Source organism: Amblyomma maculatum, chromosome 2, assembly GCF_055883805.1.
Source record: "Amblyomma maculatum isolate TAMU_Amacu chromosome 2, ASM5588380v1, whole genome shotgun sequence".
Lineage (NCBI taxonomy): Eukaryota > Metazoa > Arthropoda > Arachnida > Ixodida > Ixodidae > Amblyomma > Amblyomma maculatum.
The window spans coordinates 12,977,545-13,000,426 of record NC_139345.1 but is presented as its reverse complement, the minus strand read 5'-3'; the positions used below and the strand labels follow the sequence as shown (position 1 = coordinate 13,000,426).

At 48.5% G+C, this 22,882-nt stretch overlaps 1 protein-coding gene across 1 annotated transcript in view; it reads right to left on the bottom strand.

Moving 5' to 3' along the window:
- Positions 1 to 3,000: 3,000 nt before the first annotated feature.
- LOC146197961 (zinc finger protein ZIC 5-like) overlaps positions 3,001 to 22,882 on the bottom strand; it is an 81,944-nt gene continuing 62,062 nt past the window's right edge. Inside the window, exon 2 of the mRNA XM_084593245.1 lies at positions 3,001 to 5,101. Within this exon, the coding sequence (XP_084449371.1) occupies positions 4,623 to 5,101 (479 nt within the window). The 3' untranslated portion in view covers positions 3,001 to 4,622. The remainder of the gene's footprint in view (positions 5,102 to 22,882) is intronic.

Below are 22,882 nucleotides of genomic sequence, written 5' to 3'. Positions count from 1 at the left end.
GCGCGTGTTGTAGTCCGTCACTCGAGGCTCGACACATGACGTGAAATGCACGCACCGACACGACGCTTGTGGCATGCGGCTTCGCTCACGCAAAGAAAAAAAAAAATGAAACACACGACACCAATCACGACGACACAAAAACACACAGAGGATGAAAAACGATGGGGGCGTATATCTTACACGGAGGCGCGGAACGCGACGAGGCCAGCGTAGTGTATGTGAGTGTACAGCCCTCGTCAAAAGTATATAGCCCAAGATGTTTCATTCCAAGCTGTTTAGCTCGGGTCTCTATAGCGCACCTGGCAGTCCAAAGTTTGAGGGCACGGAGGACAGGCTTTCAGGATATTACGGTCTCTAAAAATCGCTGCAGGACTCTGAAGCGAACCCCTCGGGCTGCACACTTTTGTAGGTTGCTGTAACTGTATAATACACGAACGACAGCGCATACGTCGTGTGCCCGTCTTTGACTATATTACACAAGCATGAGAACGAGTTTGTGCGCAACGGCTCTTTCCGGGGAGCCAACACTCGTTTATTTTTTATTATTATTATTGTTCGCCAACTGCTCCCACTTTCTCTTATTTCCGGTGTCATTAAGTCCTCAAAGACTTCGCTTTTAACATTTAGTTGACGAAATGCGCTTGGTCGTGCCTTCGAAATAGGCGTGTGTACATTTTATTTTCAAATTTTGCGCCATTTCAAGGCGTTCTCATTGACTTACAAAATACTGTTAGCGCCTGAAAAAAAAAAAAAAAAAAAAAAAAAAAAAAAAAAAAAAAAAAAGAGAGAGAGAGAGAGAGAGAGAGAGAGAGAGAGAGAGAGAGAGAGAGAGAGAGAGAGAGAGAGAGAGAGAGAGAATGAGAGCAGAAGATGGAAAGCGCATTGCGTTCTCTTCAGCTGGTATTCAAGTCGAAATTGTTACCTTGGCTTGGTCGAATATATGATCATAAAAGTAGCACGTGAGCTACCTTCAAATAACGTGCCTTTTGATATCAACGGCCCTCACCGCAGGGGATACAATGTACAATAGTGTCAGATACTTCATAGTTTTCGATTGCGCAGTTAGCTTTTTGCGGCCAAAAAATAAAATAGGAAGGCTTATCTAGTCATCTGGACACTTGAATATATTATGAAAACGTTTTTAGGGTCACTCCAACAAGACGTAGAAAACGCAGCGACTCTCCTACTAGTACGAATCATACGAAAACTGGCTCATGGAAGACATGGAACATTCTTCTGTCTTTCAGATGGATGTCTGGGACTGGAAGTTGTAATGGCGCTTTTCTTCGCTCCACTTTCTCAGTCACACTCGACTTGACCATGCAAACGTGATTCGCTGAAATAAGCAGCGACTTACATGCTTGACGCTGACTTAAGTGCACCTCGGAATACGCATGTAAACACAAATAAGTACACACACCGCTGAGAACGCCATTCGGCTTAATTTTTAAGAATATGTCGTGACGTCCTTTGGCGTCATTATGACGATGAGAAATGCTGGATAGGGTGCAAACACACCATCCGCGAATGGTGTCAGGTTTTGTACGCTGCACTGTAAAATCCACACTTAGAGAAGAATTCAAAATTCATAACCATGCACTACCGCAATATAACCACGACAGTTATTCTTAGCTCATTCAGAAACGGCTTTTGTGACGCGTTATGTAGAAATCTGAACTGTAGTCAGTGCTGCATAGTTATGCAAAATCCCGCAAGCCGGTTTTTACCCATCTCACTTCGCACAAACAAGATGGCTGACTACCGCTATGAATTTAGTGACAACGCAAAAACACGCCAATTTTTTGTTTTTGTTTGCTGCTTCCAAAACTACTTCACAATTCTTCCAGCAAGAGGTCGTTAATCTTTCTTCTTTCAGTTATGTGTGAGAGAGCTCACTTCCGCAATTTCGCATAAGGATCATTAGTGTTCCTCTAAGCGTGGACTCTGCCGTACATTCTTTGATGAAGATAACACTTGCGGGTCTTTATGTAGCATCAAGTACTCGTTACCAAGTCAATACTATGCAGGACGGCCTCGATCTGTTCGTTGCGCCTCCAAGACACGGCAGTGCAGCCTTTACGTCCGCACCATGAGGTAGTGAATGTCGCTCAGCGCCCCCCCCAATGATGTGCGCGCCTGATGTCCTCCTTCCGGGGAAAGAGAACAGAACATGACCGCCTTGTGATCCTCGGTGCATTAACAGATGAAGATGAATATCGTAAGTAGTCGTTACGCACACCTATACTGGCTGCTGCCGCTTGCCTCGGCACCTTTCTTTAAGTGACATGCTGAATTACATTCTTTCTGGTTAACGTCCCTGCCCTCCGGCGTGGTTTTCTCCTCCTCCTCCTGAATTTCAAGAAATTTTCACCCTTTGGTCTCTGTGTATAAAATTATACCTATTCTAAGTTACGATAAGAAGTTGAAGGGTGGCTCGCGAGGTGATACCAGTTACAGCGTGAAATGTGAAAATGATCATATATCTCCATAAGGGATTCAGTGGATAGCACACGTTCATAATTAATGGATATCATAACTGTTAATGTGTAGCGTGACCAATTAAAGTGACAAATGGATTACGTGTGACCCACTGGTCAAACAACCGATGACGATGGATCACATCGGCCATTATGACGTCACTGCAGTGGTCATGAAATGATGGCGTAATTTCGCGCTAACTGTCTGTAACAAGCCTTCAACAGCTGACACAATTTTTTTTTTTATAACAGCAGCTACAGTCATCCAATACCGACACTGAGCATGATTTCCAGACAAAAGAACCTTCTGATGGGACGCATGGTGTCCCCTACACTGTCTTGTGGCAGTGCCACTAGGTGTCAGTCAGGAAGCACATTGCAAGACGTGCACATAGAACACAAATTTCCTCGCCAATTTGATGTAAACATGTAAACTAAGTCGCCTTTCTAGTAAGCGTAAAAGACTGACTGCTCAATCTGCGATATCAGCTCCATTCCCTCCCCCCCCCCCCTTTTTTTTTTTTACTTTCAGGTTATGGTTGGTTTGCCTGGCACACAACAAGAGCATCAGAAAAAAGAAAAAAGAATGCACTCGGCGGTTTTTCTTCTCACGAAAGGAGGCAGATATGTGCACAATGATCGTCCTGAGATCACCGATGTGGCTAAATACGAATGTCAAAGGCGCCATATGGTTATACACATTGCGAGAACGCGATTTCTATCACAAGGCAAAAAGCAAACCTTTTTTTTCCCTCTCTCCGCGTACACTCGCGACTGTCCATGAGACAAAGCGAAAAATTACAGCCACACAATTATTCCGCACGTACACAGAGCTGTCACAAGCAGGCGGCACAAGTCACGTTTGCATCGTCCGCGAACGGCTGCCCAATGCAGTCAGCATCGATATATGTGACGCGCTGGCCGGATGGTATGCTTCCTGCGCCCAGAAATGCGAGAAATTTTTTCTTCCTTTTTTTTTTTTTGTATGGTTTATGTGCGCTAAGCTGTTGTTCTCGGGGACGTCGTAGTCTTAAGTAGGTATTAACAAATGGTTTAAAAAAAGTATACCACACGCCCTGTTTAAACATTACATTACCTCGCGTGGTGTGCTCTCGCATTACTTCGGCAAACTCTGAACAGACCCGTTAATGTGCGGATATGAGCGGACGGCGAAACTTGACACGGTGCATTTAAGCCCGAAAATGGCATGTCATGGACCTCAGCGCATTTCTGGGCGCAGGGTGTTTCACATGCAGCGCGCGCGATGAAATGACGGACCGCGGAGCACTCATTCCGGAAACACGAGCTGTGGGAAGGCGGCAAGCTTGAAGGGCCTAGGGGAAATCGCGTTCGGCGCCAAGCTTGGTGTTAGGAAAGTTCCAGCATCCTAATTTTTCGTGTTACTGCACCATTAACACCGCATACATTGCCAAGCGCTAACACAGCGACGTGTTTCCATGCATGGTTAGTGGATGACTGCTGAGGTGGTGGTAGCAGTAACATTGCAGGGTTTACCACAATTGGCAGAAAATGTTTCCGGCGTGGCACTTGATACGGGATCGTCTCCATCATGGACAATATAGTTCAGAGCTCGCTTCAAGCGTCGTGATGACATTGGATTCTCATTTCGTACTAAAATTTTACACTGCGATGGCATACATGCTGGAACTTTCCACTCCTATCGCTGTGGGCCTTATCGCGCTGTTATGGCCGACTTCCGCGGTCATTTCCACGCCCTTTTCTCGGCACCAAGTGCGCGTCTAAGCGTTCTCAACGTCCACCACACGTTGCCACCTCGCGATGTGTCCCTTCGCTGACCAGCACAGGAGAAGCGGCGCGTTGCACTGCCACGAAAACGGAGCCGCTTTTTCTCGACGGCTCGGTCTCCTCCGAGCAGGTTGGTGCTCTCCCAACTTTGTCGTCGGCTTCCATCGGCCGTTGTGCGACGACATCTCGGCGCGGTCGTCGAGAGGACGCGGCTTCCATCACCGTGGCGGCGACGGTAGCGCTTCTTCGACAGAGGGTACGACGAGAGATGGCGATGCTGCATCCCTTGGGACTGTGGTGGCGTGGTCGCGCTACCGTCGTTGGTGGCGGGTCATCGTCGGAGGGCCCTCAGAAGCCGGTGGCCCCCGCCAGCCGGGGTCAGTACGGCGGGGGCGGCAGGTGGTGGTGGGGCGTCGGCCCGCCCAGCGGCGAATGCTCGTTGCTGGGCGGCGTGGGCATTCCGCCCGTCTGGCACACGTACCACTCGTTCAGAGCCGTCGATGCCGGCAGCTGGTGGGAGTTGGACAGCCCCAGGGGCTGCAGAGTCCCGGCCAGCGCGCCGGCGGCGGGATTCGCGGCGTTGCAAGAGCCAGTCGTGCCGAGGCCCGCTGCGGCAGCGCCCGGGTCGCTCTCGTAGCCCGAGGCGGACGACGAAGAGGGCGACGGGGGCGGAGACTTCCCGTGCACCTTCATGTGCTTGCGCAGCGAGCTCGGGTGCGTGTAGCTCTTGTCGCAGCCGCGGATCTTGCAGTTGTACGGCTTGTCCGAGGTGTGCACGTGCGAGTGCTTCTTGCGGTCCGACGAGTTGGCGAACCGCCGGTCGCAGCCCTCGAACTCGCACTTGAACGGCTTCTCGCCTGCGAACATCGAAAAGAAAAGAGAACGGGCCATGAGTGAGCGTCACGAAACGGGAGCACATATATGCGGCAATCTGATTATTACTACAAGCAGCTGTTCCCTATACGACGATCGAAAGTAGGCTAACTTCTCATTCGCTAGCTCTCTTCATCTCCTTTCCCACGTGCACTTCAGCCAACCGTGGGACTACTTACACACCATAAAGGCTGTTAGTAAATATACACTGCAGAATGAACATTACGTTAGGTTTTATTGCATGCAATTAAGAAGGCAAAGAATACTGCGTTAATACAGTGTTCCCTCATGTTTAGCGAGGATGATAAATATTGAAAATGGGTAAAATCTCGGTTAGAAAAAATTCTTATTTGATGACAATATGGGACTCAATTTACAGTGAAAAGAAAACGTTATACGTAATTGGATGTCCACATTATATACATATGTTTGACGCGCACAATACAATATATATGTTAGCTGGTGTTTGAACTTGAGCCTATATTATATATCATCAAGGGTGAAACAATGATGACAAAACTTATGACATTGTAAGACAGGCAAAAGCCTTGAGGAGAAGTGTCAATGGCGAAAAAAAAAGAAGTTTTTCACAGCTGCAAGCATTCAATCATCGATGCATATTCTGATCAAATGGAGTTGTCAAGGTTATTTTGAGCGAGTTCATCAAGTGATCACCAGGCTATCATAAGCAGCTGTTGCACAGTGTTTTCTCCTACGACGACATAACTTTCTTATCTCTGTTTTCTAATTGGTTCTCTTCCTCAGCCAACCTTGTGACTGGTTTACCTCGTTTCTCCTCTGCTCTCTCCCTTGCCACTATCCTAGTCATCCTCCCTTCCTTTTACCCCCCTCCCCCTTAATTCGGCGCAACGGCGGTGATCCCTCATACCTGAGGAGACAATTGAACGCGCCGATCCCCCTTTTCATCCTCAATAAAGAACCACTTCTCTCTCTCCTCTCTCCCAGAACGTTTCGGCATATGACGAACTTGTGCCTCGTACTCGTGAACCTTAGCCAAACAGTGAGTGCGCTCCAAAGGACACTCCTCGTGAAAACGCGTCTACGGAAACTTACAAGCCAATAGGAGAAATCCGTCTGCGCGATCACAACTCAGAGACAGACAAGCGGGACTTCTCACCAAACGGTGAGGGAGCCAAAGCTGCTTGACCGAGAAACAATCGAGCATGCAGTCGCGACTCGCATACCAGCGAAGCAGGAGAAGCTCCGTCGACGATTCACTGCTCCTTTCCGCGTAAAGTTTTGCTCCCGGTGGCAACCACCGCAAATTTGTGGGGCGCGCTCGATGCGGGGAGCAGGCCGTCGAAGCAATCTCAGCCCTGCTGTTCGTGTAAAGCGTTCCACGGGTGCCCCCACTACCACTACTGTATACTGTATACGGCCACAGTTCTGCTGGCTGGCCCACTGCTTGCGGTAAGCGGAGGAGGAGGAGGGCCGCCGTAATTGCATGGGAGGCCAGCACCCGATATTTACCGCAGCTGCGGTGCTCAGAGGTGCACGATGGTGGCGCGTGGCCTGAACGTGAGCCGGCCGATCCGCCCCGTTTTGCCCGCCCGTGTCGCTCACTTTACACAAAAAATTCCGTTCAGTGGCGTGAATGGCACGGCCGCTGGTGCGATCAGCATAGAGGAACGTGCTTATGGCAGTAAGCTGCAGTGCGCGCTATTAGCACGCCCCCCTCTCTCTTTCTCTCTCATTCTCTCTCTCTCTGTCTCTCTCTCTATATATATATATATATATATATATATATATATATATATATATATATATATATATATATATATATATATATGTGTGTGTGTGTGTGTGTGTGTGTGTGTGTGTGTGTGTGTGTGTGTGTGTGTGTGTGTGTGTGTGTGTGTGTGTGTGTGTGTGTGTGTGTGTGTGTGTGTGTGTGTGTGTGTGTGTGAGAGAGAGAGAGAGAGAGAGAGAGAGAGTACCGCGGAGTGGACACAGTGCTGACAAAAAATTATCAGAATAAAGGACCGTCGCAGCTCCTGGCCATGCACTCTCGTATACGCCTGTTCGGGCACTTGCAGGCCGACATAGTCGTTTCTATAACGAGCGAGTCTATATAGGCCTCTCGCTTCTTGTAACGGCGAGGGAGGGAGAAAGATTTGTCGAAGGGCCCAATGGCACAGTTAATAAAAAGTGATTAAGGCAAAGCACCGAAAAAGAATACCAGGCAACCGACGATACAGAAAACCTTTATTTAATCGTAAGGAATTGTGCATGCACGTCTTTCGCGATCCCATCAGCATGAGCGGCTGCCCGCGTATCCACTCGACGAGCTTCCGTTGGCTGTCCATAACTATCCGAGCTTGTTGCATCGTTTCCCACCTTTGTCATGTCTGCTGCGGATTGGCACGTGCTTGAGTTTGCCACGCAGGCCGACATTATATGATAGAGGTCGGCTCTCTTCCCGCAAAACTTGCATTGAAGCCTAAATGGTTCCGAAGTGAATAACAATAATTCAGTTTGGTGGGGCAGTTGTCAGTTTTTGTTTGCAGCCGGCCCCACCGCTGCAGCCGGCCCCGCCGCAGCCCTTTCGTTCGGGAAAGGTACCGAAGTCATTTCAGTCTGAGGCGTTGGAGGATATATCTGTACGTGCAAGCGGACTAAAGGGTTCAGGATGCGGGTGCGAATGCGCAGGTGGCCGAGGGAAAAAGCCTAGCGCAGAGGTGCATGCGCGGATTCACGTAAAATGCTTAGGTGACGTCCTGTTGCGTCTGTTGCTAAGAATATCTGTGCTTTGATCCCTATGAATGTAATTTCTGCAGGTGGTCTGGGCGTCTATTAAAATAGAGTTAGCCTGGGAGTAAATACCTTCCAACGCTATGGCGACCTCTTCCGGTGCAATAATGTGCGTATGAGTTATCATGTGATCATCAACAGATATTTCTTTTTTATTGTTAGTACCCCGCTACTGAACCGGCGAAAAAGAGCAATAACTATTTCATGCCAAAGAAAAAAAAAATCACAAACGAAGAAATTGTGGTCTGATAGCATTTTTATGTTATTATGAAGCTTGCACTTTATAACAGCATGAAAACTTAATTATTTCATCATTTTTCTCGCTACCTTAAAGGTGCCTCAGAAGTATTATGCTGCATGACTAGCATAATGAGTCAAATTACAGCGTCACTGCCTTAGAGTAAAATCATTTCGGTTTCGCGTTTCATCACATATCTATATGGGATCGACAATAGCATATATCGGGAATCTAAATGCAGCACGCAGAACTAATAAATTGAGACATGTGCAAGGACGGGTGCAAAGAAAAAGAAGCCTCGTTGCACGGATTCTCAACCTATTTTTGTTGATTTATTTATACTTTCTTAAATACGTCCTGTCATCCTGAGATAAACCTTACTATATAGAGCTAACGTTGCCAGAATTAATTCCTTTCTTCATTGCGAATCCATGGAAAGTTGACCTTTCAGTCAACCACGGGCTGACAGTTGGGGTTCAGTCAACCACGGGCTGACAGTTGGGGTATAAGATAGTACGCATAAGCACGTATACTATAGCCATATACCGCAAGAGGTGTTGGGTGTACGTAGGTGCACTTATATACAGCAATGTAACAACCGAAACGGCTCATAGTGCCCTGTGATCAAATTTGGTCGAGGTGTAGTTACCGGCCTAGCCGAAATATTAGTTGTCCACGGAGGACTGCCCTTCACGCATCTAATAGCGTATAGGGTGCAGAGTCTATTAAAATTGCACAGCAGCCACGACGTCGCCCCATCGGACGTAAAACTATTTTATTTTATTGCTCGGAGTCTAGTAATACGAAAAACTTCATTGATATACTGCTCAAAGAGCGAGTACATATTAAAAGAGGAAAGAAGCGCAAATGAAACCCCATCATGCGCGCCAACGAGGTGCGATTTGCCTCCACTCGGCAGTACTCCAAGGAGGAACTCTCCCCCTTCATCACACGACCGACAAGAAGAAATTCCGCGCGAGACTGGCGGTCGTTCCGTCCGGCAATCGTCGGAATGAATCTCGTCTCCTCCCTGACACGCGCACGCGCCACTCCCCAAAAGTGAGCAGCCAGCTTCGGCCGTGGCCACTGGCGCTGCTGCTCCCAAAGCGTTCCGTGGCAATCAAGGAACAGATCTCTCCGATCTCGAGGAGTGTACACCTGTAGACACCTGTGTCCTCCGCACACACCGGTGGCGACGAACGAGACGCAAAGAGGAGAGGAGGACGAGGTTGGGTAGGCTGCGAGAGAGTGAAATGCCGACAGTGAAAGAGAGGTGAAAAATGAGAGAGCGTGATGAGCTGTCGGAAGAGGAGAACGTAGGAGAAGGAAGGAACCCTCTGCGTGCGGTGAAGATGCACATCGCATACATCAGAGGCAGAGAGAGGATAGAAAGAAAAGAAGAGAGAGAGAGAATGTAGCCCGGCTATATAACGCATGCTGCACATTCCCCGCTCCGAAGCTGCTATCGAGTGAAAATTTATCGGTTCGCATTACAGACGCCTTTTCCGCGTGGTCAAATGTTAAAGAGGGCGCTTCCAAGTGCAGTTGGTGCTGTTTCGCCCAGCGGCCACGCATTCAAATTTTGGATTGCACGTGCAAGTTTGTCCGCGTGGTCTTGCTTTTGGACTTACTTGCGCATGAATAAAAGTTGATGAACACAGCGATACACAAGAATTAAGGAGGCAATTTCCTTTGAAGCAGAGCACTAGAACAAGCAACCAGCGTGGCAGGCATCTAGAAAGGGACTGCTTGTGCCATGCTTGCGCACATAGCAGGCGCGTTCCAACTTCTTTTTTTTTTCTTTCAGCCGGCAACAAGGCTGACCTGCGCGCTTGCGTGGCCGTGTGCTATTTATCTGTTATGTGTTTTATTTATTATGCGCCCATCACGTGCTGCGTGACGTCCCACTGTGACAATGGCAGAGTGGCTTCTTACCGAAAATCGCCAGAGCGACCTTTTATTCTGCGCGTGCACTATAGCGCCGCGGATGCACAAGGCATAATAAGATCGCGCCGGCGAATGGGGCTTGCTTGCCTCAGTGCCTCAAAGGCAGTAGCTTCCCCAGGAGGGCCCTTTTAAACGTTGAGGGGAAACTGACGCTGCAAAAGGAGTAGAAAAATGCACTATATTTCTGGTGTACGTCCCCGTGATTATGTGCTCAACTCCGTGCACACAAAGCTATAGGCATGACTCGCAAGCATCGACCAAGAGGGATGGCTCTTCGGTTTGCACCCACCACCTTTCTCTGCTTTCTCATCCCCTTGCTTCTAATTTTTTGTCCCCCTTTGCCCTTTCACTGGCCGCCTTCCTTGGTAGTCTTAATTCTCTATCAAATGATGGTTTTTCGGTGCCTGTTCCTTTGGAAAGCCTATAGATGGGTTAAATAAAAAGGGAGAGGTTGGGGTGAAGGGCTGTTGTAAAACAGTTGGAAGGAAACGGTGTGAAGACGAAAAGCAACGAGCGGGGAGGGGTAATGAATGAAGCACGGAAAATGCCCGTATACGATAAATTAGTAAAACAATTTAGTAAGTACGAAAGGCAAGTAAGAAAACAACACATTGAAACACATACTGAAAACCGCTAATGCGCCCTTTGATCGTTTTCTCTACGCTGTACTCGTTCTCACACGTGCCATTGTTGGAAAAGTGACCCACTTGGCCAACAAACTTTGTCGGCGCGCGGCACTTAGAGCTGTTTAAGGCTCGTGATCCACGCGCATACCAGACTATATATATATATATATATATATATATATATATATATATATATATATATATATATATATATATATATATATATATATATATATATATATATATATATATATATATATATATATATATATATATTTCTAATACCGCTTTGGAGCATTGAAGGAATTCTACGCAAAGCTCCCGACGGGCAGTCTCTGAGCAGGAATATACCGGTACTTGGCGATCGTGTAGCTCATCTCTTTCAGGTGGTCACAAAAATTATACGAATGCTGACAATTACAATTGTCAGCATTTATTTTCCTTTGGGAAGAAAGTCTTGCGGAAAATTCTGGCCTGAGTGCCAGCTCGTTAACTGCTCGTCGGAACAATAGTGATCCAAAGTGCGCTACGCTTTGCTTCGTAGAGATTGTTGTTTGGGGACACGAAGAGCGCTGCATGTGTGTGCGATTGTAGACTGCAACGAAAGAGCTCATGTGTGACCGCAGAATGCCGCCACTACAAACAGCGAATGAAGAATACGACATTCGCCTGTGCAGATTCGCAGTTTGTCCCGTGCGGTTTTTAATTTCCGCCGTGAGGGGCGCTCCCATCGCGAAGGAGTTACTCCTGCACGGAGCCTTATGTACCTCGCAAACTATATACAATTTCGATTTTTTTTTTTTTTTTTTTTTTACGCAAGCTTGTCATAGGCATATTATAGAAACTCATGTAAATTATTTTCGGTAAGGATTTCGACTTATGTTTCAGAATGCCAAATCGTGTGCACGCTTCGACAGCAAGCTGTGCAGTGTCTAAATATATCTCACCTCACTGTGTAGTATTCTGCATGCTTTATATGCCTTATTCGCCGACAGCTAACGAGCTCCGTTTTGGACGCATTATTTACTGCTTTCCATTTCTAAATAGCACGACGACCGCTTGTCTGCGCAGATAAAAGGCAGAGATAAAGCACCCTAACGAAACATTCAAGTAGCCTTTGTGTATGTCCTGTCCGGGTCCCAGAATGCGCATTGCACCAAGGGGCGGCGTCACCGCAGCGGTCTGCAAGCCGCGTGCGTTAGTGCATGCTCGCGTGCGTGTGTGTCAGTGCGCGCAGTCCGAGGGGAGGGTCGACATGGCGAGGAGCGTGGCGCGGTGCTCTGTAGGAATCTGGCAAACCGGTCCCGCTGAGCAGTTCGTGTGAGATCCGGATTTGCCCTGACAAATGGTCACCGCGGGATGGGGAGCCATCTTTTTAGGCGCCTCTTCGGGTCCTCCATGCCCGAGGGCGCTCTCGCGGTGCAACGCCACGATCATGCGCCTCGCATATACGCGTATATATTATAGCGTAGAGCCCGCCACTATTTAAAATAAATTGGGTTTTTGAAATATGAAGACGGCTTCTGAGGAATGACTGCACCAATGTTGGCTGACGTCAGAAAACATTCGACTAATGTTAACTATAATAATATACACCTTAAGAAGACAGCAGCTGCTAACAAGGGGCGATGGGAAGCGGCGTCTATATTACTCCGTAGAACAGTAAGCGAAATTATATATATATATATATATATTTTTTCGCTTGACAGTGTCAGAAAACCGGAGGAATCGAATTCTAGAGCTCATAGTTTGGCCCGGCGCTTAGATGTTTATTTAAGTATATATACCAGAAAAGTTTTAGCGGACCACTTTTTGTCACATATATTGTGCGTGGTGGTTACTGAAGACGAGTTGTCTCGAACTAATGTAGGGTGGTTAACAACTTTCGCGTCATTAACTTTTCAACTATTGCAGTTCGGCGCCTATATAGTTGCAATAAGAGGTTTGTATATACAACCGCCCATTCCAGTAATAGCCATATATTTTAGAATTTTGAAAGCGCCGTTTTGCTCTGATTTCTCGAAAGCGCTCGTCTTTTTGGCACGAGAAAGCAAATTATTTAAGTCGTAGCGACGAAGGTAATCGCGTTTTCTGAGTTCTAAAAACTGATATGGCTCTTAGTAACGGCCGAATGCTAACCTCTGATTTAAACTTGACGCGTAAGTGTAATAGTTAAAACGTTATTTAACCGAAATTACGTAACCAGCTTACTAGTTAACATTATACTGCTATGTTTTATGATGTCCGCCAATGATGCAGTTGCAGTGGTACAATTAGGGCGTCACAGGTGCCATCTTCACGTCTCTGAAAACCTATATTTAAAGATTATAATTTGGGCTCAATTGAAGCAGCTTTTGCTCACGTGTTTCGGTGGATCGCGCTTCCAACTCATGCCTGCACACGTTTTGCGTTGTTTTGAAAATACTCATCCTTCGAAATAACGTTTCGAACTTTGTCAATCTACTCAAAGATGTTCTCCTCTTCATCGGGACTACATTTTAGCCGCAATGTTAAACCAGTAAACTGCTTTGAAATCTTTCGTTTCAATGTAACTGCGTATTCTCATCCCGAGGCGTTCCCGAACGCCCCCTTTTTTGCTTACCACGGTGTTGGTCTACAGCAGTGTGCACGCTGTACACTGACACACCAACTTTCATTAGAAGGACGAGTTTTGCCGCTATGCGAATAAGTGCCGTTATGTAGTGGTTGTGTGCTACATCTCAAAATGCATAGGGTGCGTTAATGTGTGCTCGAGAGTACACGGATGCAGCACACTGATACGTGCCGCCTAAGTGCTTGCTTCAGAATGCGAAGCAGTTTAGTTACTTCCACCGAGAAGAAATATTATGGTCAAATTAATGAAAAATAGCAAAACGCCTTCAGGGCAGTCGATATCATCAGGGACTCATTGTTAAGCCTACAGGAAAATATTTCGTCATCGAAGGACGCAAGATAGTGAGGGCTATCAGAAAATTCGCGCTCTCCGTATTGTTCGCTTAATGATCTTCGCGGTAAAAAAAAAAAAAAAAAAAGGAATGACACCGCTTATTGTTATTACTTTTTTTATATATATAAATGGTCATTCGCATATCCTATACACGATATGAGGCGTTGCTGTGAAGCATCGCATCGACCGGAACGCCGCTGCACGGGGCGCCCATACCCTCCTCACGTTACGGCCATTTGAAGCGATAGTGTAATGATTCTCATGCTCTAGATAATTATCGAACGAGATCAGCAGCCTGTCCTCTTTCGATGCAAAAGCACAGCAGCATTACAGCCTACCACTCGGAATCCGAGTCACGAATGCAAAGAAATCGAGCGATTGGTTGGTTGGTTGGTTGGTTCATAGGAAGGGAAAGGCGCAGTATCTGTCACACTTGCTCTGTGGACACCTGAACCGCGCCGTAAGGGAAGGGATGAAGGTGGGATTGAAAGTGGATAGAGAGAAAGGGGGGCCGTAGTGGAGGGCTACGGAGTAATTTCGACCACCTGGGGATCTTTAACGTGCGCTGACATCGCACAGCACACGAACGCCACTTCGTTTCGCCTCCATCGAAACGCAGCCGCCGAGGCCGGGATTCGATCCCGGGAACTCCGGCACAGTAGTCGGGCGTCTTACCACTGCACCACCCCGGCGGGGCAAGAAATCGAGCGAAGAGTTCAAATCGGGAGCCACGCACGGCTGCGTTTGTCGTAAAAAGGGGGAAAAGAGAGAAAGAAGAGAAGGGGGCCCAGACTGCTTGCACACGCTCACGACACTGCCCAAGGGGTGAGGAAGGAGGGTGAACTGGTGCTGAAGAGGGCCTGCCGCGCTTCGGGATCGGGTCGCGCATTGGAGCAGAAGACGGCGGCGATTTACCCGAAAGCGCGCACTCCGCTGCTGCTGCCGGTGCCTCCGCGAGCAGCGCCGTTTCCTACAGCTTTCTTCCGTTTTGTTTTTTGCTCCCTTTGGTTGTCGTCGTTAGTCTCTTTCACCTCGTGTTTTCTCCCGCAAGGCAGATAATCGATGGGACGGCATCGGCGAGTCTGTTTTTGTGGGAGAGCGCCGTACTGGCTTTCTGCTGCCGCTGTCGTTGCGGCTTCTGCAGCACCGTCGTTTTGGAGGAGGTCGACGCAGCGCTCGGCTTGAAACCGGTCTCTCCGAAAGCGACCGCGGAGAAGTGGAAGAAGAAAGAAAGCAATGCCAACCGGCGAGAAAATAACAACAGCAGTTTCGACCACACAAAAGCGTAAAAAAAGAATAACTAAGCACGAACCTGGGCGCGGAGTGTATGGTATATGGTCGGTAGGTGAGGAATACCGGGGCGGGGGAACGAGGTGGCGGCGGAGGGGGCGAGATCGCGGACGTGACTCCAGAAACGGTCGTGACCGGAGAGCGCATGCGCATTCCCATAATGACCACGGCGGTGGCAGCAGCGGCTGATGGGATGCGCGCCGGGATCATATGTGGATCAGGCGCGGCTCTCCGTGCGTGCGTTCGTTGCGGCGCGAAGCGAGGATAGACGAGCGCAGGAGGAGGAGCGTCGTTCCTCGGTTCCCCTCCCGACGGGCGGTCTCTCATCTCGCTGGCGCGATGTTGCCGCGGCTTCTCGTCGCCGCTGGCTCGCAAAGCAGAGAGGGGGAGGCAGAGCGAGCATGGCCGCAACGGCGGCGCTTGATGCCTCGAGTTCGGCCGCTGACTTCGGCGGGAAAGTGTGCGATGTGTTTGTGCGTGCTGTAGTGATGGGGCCCGGATGCCCCTAGTGGTGGAAAAACAAGCGGGGAACAAGCAAAAGCGCGGCTCACGCGCGCGCGCGCTTTTGGCGACGCGGCTGCGAATTAATCGAAACCGGCCGGCGAGAGAACCGAGAGCGCTTGACCCTTCGAGGGCCAGAAGAAGCCACGGCAAGCAAATCGCGTCGTGTCTGTGCGTTACTGATGCGGCGCCGTCTGGAGCGGCGCCGCCCTATGGCCCCGTCGACGTGACGGTGTTCTCTGCTAGGGGATTTCAAACCACTTTGAAATATGGTGTCAAACACGGTCGGCCGCGCGACTGCTGGCAGCACTGCGCGTTATATTGGACAGCGTGATCTACGCGTGTCTGTCCGGAGATAGCACGGGTCGGAAAGCAAAATACGGCTTTCATCGCACGTTAGAGCTCTGGCGTGGATGCCCCAATACTTTGTTCGCCAAGTCATCGGACATCTTCCTATTCTAATGCTGAAATGCATCCTTATAGGCAAGTATGCCAGGTTCTCCCGGATTTTGGCGTTCGCGCCGCAGCTAGAGGTCACCTAGGCAACAAGGAGGTTGCTTTGAGAGCTTATCGTGAGCAAAAGCAAGATGCCTCTGACAGCGCGAGGCAGACTGCATGCGGATGCCACCCAACGATGCTCTCTGGGCGCTTCAGGTGTAATATTAGACCGGCGCACTGCGCTGGAGTGCATCGTCAGGTTGCGGTTTGTGTAGGTCTTGACATCAGGAATGCTTGGTAGGTGGTGCTCGCAAGCCATGGTTCGGCACGCGCTAGTGGGAATTTCTTGCTTTAAGGGCTTTAAAAACACACTCGCATATATATATATATATATATATATATATATATATATATATATATATATATATATATATATATATATATTGATTACGACATTATGTTAATGAGTGTGTGGGAGATAATACAGGGACAAGTTTAGGCAGTATCATAGTTAATGCATATGAACAAGGACCTGCTGACGGAGCCACTAATGCTGTTGCGTCATATACCCTTACAAGCAGAGCTTATAAGTATCCTCACCTCTATTCTCATTATATAGTACACGGTGCAAGCATGCATGTTATCAATATACGTTAGAAAGGGAAATACGTTTTTAGGAGAGGCGCTCATAGGAATACTTGTGGACGCATTTATGCAACACTTTCAACAATGAACTGCTTCGCAATTGCGTGCCCATAGCGTTCTCTCTTTTCATGTCAGACCGTTGTCGCATAAAATTATATCTTCAGTAAACCGTGTATTTTCATATCTGTCTATCATGGATTCGGACTCTCCACTGCCTTCGACAGTTCGGACAAAACGGTCCTTCAAACTGTGCCGCTGTGGAATTTAAACAAAAAAAGTAATAAAAGAACGTTTGCGCCTCTGTCTCTTCTCTCAAGACGCGATTAATGCGCAGAAGAGTGCGCTATATGTATAGTCAGCTGCGTGATCAGGTATACGGCGCAGGTGGTGTCGTGTTGGGCAGCACAACAGAGACGACATCTCGGCAGCCCATACATCACGACAGAAGGATGTTAAGCCTTAGAAAAGAAAAGAAGCCGCGATGACGAAAGACGCGCTTTCATGTCGAGGCAACACGCGGAGCAAGCCGGGAAAATACCCGCGTGGCCAATTACATGTGCGCCGTGAGACAACTAGCATTCTGCGAGAGGCATGCGGTATTTTCTGACAAACACCGGAGCAAAAATAGGAGCCAAAAGAGAGAATGACGGCGAGATGAAACGAACCGCGCCTTGCTTACCAAGCGTTGAAGGTCTTCTTCACGCGTGCACTCTGACATTAGGCTTTCCGACAGTCAGGTGTCGCACGTCCCGTTTCGAATTAACCGTTGTATGTCTCCAAAGGGCATTAAGCGTTGTACACTTGCAAGGTTGTCGCATGATGCTTGCTGTAATGTGTGTGTGTGTGTGTGTGTGTGTGTGTGTGTGTGTGTGTGTGTGTGTGTGTGTGTGTGTGTGTGTGTGTGTGTGTGTGTGTGTGTGTGTGTGTGTGTGTGTGTGTGTGTGTGTGTGTGTGTGTGTGTGTGTGTGTGTGTGTGTGTGTGTGTGTGTGTGTGTGTGTGTGTGTGTGTGTGTGTGTGTGTGTGTGTGTGTGTGACCTGTGTGTGTGTGTGTGTGTGTGTGTGTGTGTGTGTGTGTGTGTGTGTGTGTGTGTGTGTGTGTGTGTGTGTGTGTGTGTGTGTGTGTGTGTGTGTGTGTGTGTGTGTGTGTGTGTGTGTGTGTGTGTGTGTGTGTGTGTGTGTGTGTGTGTGTGTGTGTGTGTGTGTGTGTGTGTGTGTGTGTGTGTGTGTGTGTGTGACCTGTGTGTGTACGCGCGCACGTGTGTGTGTGTTTGCGCGCGCGTGAGCGACGCGTTTATATTTTTGAATAAGCACCGCCGACAAACATTGCGCTTGAAATGTATAGCAATGTAAACGCGACCGTCCTTCGGGGAGACGAACCAGCGCTTCAGCTTTATTTTTGCAAAGTCTCGATCTACGAGGCTATGGCTGCCCTGAGGCAGATCACGTTTGAACACCTGCATTTTATAACCGCAGTAACCACATGCACGTCTTCACAGACGGTTCAGTTAGTTCCACAAGTTTCGCGGGGTCTGTGCACGGTCATCCCGGCAAAATCCATCTTAATCAAGGTAAAGACAGCCCACTAAACTTCCTCGACATGGTGCAAAACTATAGATGCCCTTCGGGCTGCAGTTGATTTCGTCAGAAAAGGTTGCCTACATGACTGCACAGCTTTCAATGATTCTGAAGTAGCCTTTCAACGCGGCATATACGCCGCAACTAGCATGGACAACTTGTATCAGAAATCAGCGATATTTACCACCGTGCATTAACCAAAGACCATGACATCCATATAGCTGACATGGGCGTAGCGGCACCATACGATACCGCGGTGATTGGTATCGCAAGCAGCGTATACTTGCTGGGTGGAACAAGAGCGTTTTAAGGCTCATACGGCGTCTGGTGTCCTGTTCCACTACGCGTGTCAATTCTCTTGACAACTACGCCTGCCGGTTCTCCTTGTATAGCGTGATGCCAGAGCGGTTGCCATGGCGAGTAATTAATTAGTAGTTAGTAATCAGTAATTTGTAATTAATTAACAATCAGTGATAGCAACCCACCGCTCAATACAGGATCGCACTTTAGGGGTCCAAAATGCCCCCTTTAATTTGATTTTCTGTTCTTCTTTTCTTCTTTTTACCGTCTCCTCAGTACATTAGACCTCACATTTTGCCCTTCGCCTTCCATCTACCTGACGCAAAGCAACTTTGCTGTGCAGTCACTGGCTCGTTGTCGATTTCACTAATCACTACTGATGGCCGACTGCTTGTTAAGCATGTGGCTGCGAGGAGACAATCGCGCATTTCTTTTGCGGCTAAAAGACACGCGCTGTGTTGCACTCTGGATACGCCTCGATGCTCGCCCTCTGGCAGAGGGCAAGGTCCTCGGACCGTGTCTACGACACTTGACTGCCGTCAAGGCTTGCAAGACACATTTTTTTTTTGCTGCCTAGGAGCGAGTATATAGTTACTGTAACAAATTGTGATTCTGTTCTTCATCACATAGTTCCCTTTTAAGTCCCGTCATCCATCTTTCCCTGTGCACGGTATATATACCCAACAGCAATACCATCGTGGTTAACCTCCCTACAATACATCCTCTCCCCTCTGGACATTGTTAGGCTGATGATGATGGTCCTTCAGTGTTATAGGCGCATAGATGAGATGGCAAGATAGCGGAGAGTAACAGGGGCCAGCGCATACGCACAAAGGGGCAATCAACGCTCATAAACAGCGCCCATGATGCCGATTACTTTCGTGATTGGAGTTTGTTTATCGCTCTTGGTGCGTGGAAGGGCCATGTTTTCTCAAAAATTTACTTAGACTCGTTCTGTTTTAATGGTCTGAATACCCTGTGCCATTTCAATACCACAGGGCTTGCTGTTCTTGACATGCACCTGAAACATACAAAGGCACCAGTGTAAACTAAACTACGATATTCTTCTACAGAAACGAAAACAAATTGGAGCAATCATGCAAAACTGCGTGTGCGAGAACGCGCACTCTCTCGGCGCCCGTTCCATAATACCATGCATGCGCTCCTTACTAAACTCCTCCAAGGCAGACGAACCCCCCCGCTGCACCGGTCTTCACGCGCTGTTTCAATAAACAAGCTCAGGACTGCCTCGAAGACTGCAAGCGCGGCCCACGGAGAGGCACGCGCTGACAAGGGAACCATGTCTTCCAGGAACAAGCCACCGCCGCTCGTATACACTTCAGGTGAAAACTGGAAATCGGCGGGCTAAATCTGCGGGAGCTGCAGCGGTGAGATAAGAAAGACGGCTGCCTCCCTTGGCTCCCCTACCTGTCTAGCGAACTAAGCCAAATTGCAAAAAGCATTAGCGGGGGAAGATAAAAACGGCGCGGCAACAGTGGAAACTGTTTTACCTCGCTTTCTCTCTGTTTACCGCTCTTTCTCTTTTGGAAGCAGCCGCAGTGCGCGTCAACCATGTAAGCGACGCCCTGTGCGTCTCCGTCATGGTTATGCCGCTTGGTCGGCCAAGCGGAGACTCGTCGGCCCTATATGTGCTGCAGCGGGCGTGTACTTGTGAGTGCTACAGAAAGAGAAGAGTCGGTTCAAGCCGCAGCCAATGCTGAGTCGTGTGGAAAGCTGTTGCTACAACCGAGGGAGGCATATCGGGCTTGAATGTTCCCTGTGTGGAAAGGAGAGGGTGTGGGAGTTGGTACCGAGGCTACTGCAGATGCTCGCGTCCGGCTGTGCCCCGGAGTTGCTCGTTAGAGCGAGTGACAAACGACGACGACGACCGCCGAGGTGCGCCACGCGCGCATCTGCGGCTCGTGTGTGTATATTACTACGGCCCCGGACGGGCCAAACTCTGCCGCCAACTTCCTCTCTCCTCTGCTTCTCAGTGGTGTTTGTTTTTTCGCGGGTTTCCTCAATTTCTTTTACGCTTCTTTTGAGTTTCTGCGCCTTTCTTTTTATCTTCTGCGCAGGCGCGATCCTGCTCACATCCGCCGCCACCCATTTCTCCCATCTGCGTGCGCACACTATTGTTTCCTCGACAGGGGGCTAAAGTGAAGCGAACACACAGCGACGAGTCATAAACCGGCAAATCAGTCAAGCGCTCTGTCTTTGTGCTGTTCTCTGTGCTGTTCTCTGCATGCATGGGGACACGAGCGTGTGAAGCGAGTGTAAGCATTGTTTCCGAGAGCAAACAAACAAAAGGAAAAAAGAAGACAAATCAAACCAGGGTCCTGCGTCTGGTGCGGCTGATTAATATTTCCCTGCCGAAGACGGTGGTACACTGCCGGCGGAAAGCCAAGAAGCGCTGAGGTTAGCGTTTCGTTCGTGTTCATGAGCTTCGTGGCACACTGATTCTTTGTTCCTCCAGTATGTTCATTACGTACACCCTTTACAGGGAAATGAAGGCCCTAAGTAGCGCTAATAACATATATGATTGATACATACGGCAAGTAAATTATAAGTAAGGGCAAGGAACTACAGTGCACAAATGCCCGAACCGTACTTTATATGGCCCCAACTTCCAGATACTCTAGCCGTCACACATCGCTCATATAAAAGCTGCCATACGTTCCGGATTATCCCGCGGTGGACTACAAAATAAACCAAGGAAGGATGCTCTCGAGATAACTAACTTTCACTTCTATAAAGAAGTCAGCAGAACGCTCAATGAAGCGAGCGATCAAAAGCGCTATTAAACAATAGGGTAAGCGAAGACCACACTCAAGACAGGAGAGAGCAACAATGGATAGGAAAGGTTCCACGCAAAAGAAATTGGTTGGATCAGAACTGCAGCCACTGCTCTATTTCGTTGACAGCGGAAGTTATGAAACGGAAACAAGGGCAACTAAACAAGGATCAAAGGTACAGTACTCACGGATTGAAATAGGACACTCGGAGCGCGTGGCCGTCGCTGCATGCAGCGCCGCCCGGGGATGCTCATGGAACCAAGGTGCTGCATTGTGGTATAGCTCGAGGGGGAGAACATCTAAGAAGCAGAACTGCTCCTTCCGGTCGCCAATAAGCCGGCCTGTTTACCACACTGCCTTGCATTCAGCGACGGCCACGCGCTCCGAATGTCCTATTTCAATCCGTGAGTACTGTACACCACAACACAAGGCAGTTAGGACCGCCCTGCGTGCAGGGCTTTGCTCAGGACTTGAAATTAGAGGGGTGTATATATTTCTATATATATAAAAAAAAAAGGGGGGGGGGGGGGTGCTTGGATGACTCCGATACTGAAGTCCAAATTATTTGAATTTTCCTATCCAACTTTTTCTGGCCTAGGACTCTGACTGCTAAGGGCGAGATCCTGCCCTTGCTAAAATTTTGTATGGCAGTTTTGGTGTCACTGATGACGAACTTCGCTTCCGTTCCGACGCAAGCTAACGCGATAGCAGTTTCCTCGGCTATTTCTATGCTCCGCCAGCGCAAAGTGGCATGCTGTCACGGGATTGCCCCGGCCGCTGACGACCGTTACCACCGTGAAGCTGCCACCACCTCTTGCCGCGTCTACATAGGCCACCTCATGTTCCGAAATTTCGTCGAATCTAATTTCTAATGCTTCGGCTCGTTTTTTCCTGGGCAGAACTGGCGGAAGCGGTGCGAACCACTCAGATTGATAGACTTAGCACCACGAAGACAGGAAGAGTCATTTTGACGAAAGTTGGAATAAATCCGGATAGGGGTCCCACGGTCAAGGAAGTAGATGGAAAGTCAGACAACATCTGATGGTTCCCCCCTTGCCAAAAAACATGCACCCGGAATATAACAAAGGCAGCCGTATTAAACAAAATTCCCCGCACTGTGTAAAAAAGAGGAATAAATACTCCTTACAAATTATGGGTATGCCCTCAGAAAAATTAAACCACTGCCTGCGTGCCACATGTTCCCTTGTAAACGTGAGGTTTATAGTCTGCGAAGTCCGCAACGAAAGGCCTTATGGTCGAAAGCGGAGGATGGATCACGATGCCCCCCATGATGCTTTTCTGCGAATAAACGCGTCTATAGTCCGTAGTCCGCGGTGCAGTTCAAAGCTACATAGTATACTTGACAGACCTGCAGCACGAAACCACAAGTTGCACAGGTGATACTTTAGTGAGTGGGCAGGCTAAGAGGCAATTCTCACGACGATGCTGTATTGACTTCATGGCTGCCTGCCTCTTAGCGAGAACAGCGCGCAGCTGTCGGTACTCTCTGAGGACCCTCACAGGTTTCAGTATATATTATAGTGAACTAGAATACTTATATGCATCTCTTTCACTTTACCTTAAAAAAAAAAAAAAGTCATTTTTTTTTTAAGGCAGGAACTAAAAGGCGCAACATTTTTTGTAAAAAGTCAAGATTAAGCCAATTAAATACGCTTTTTTTTTTTGTACG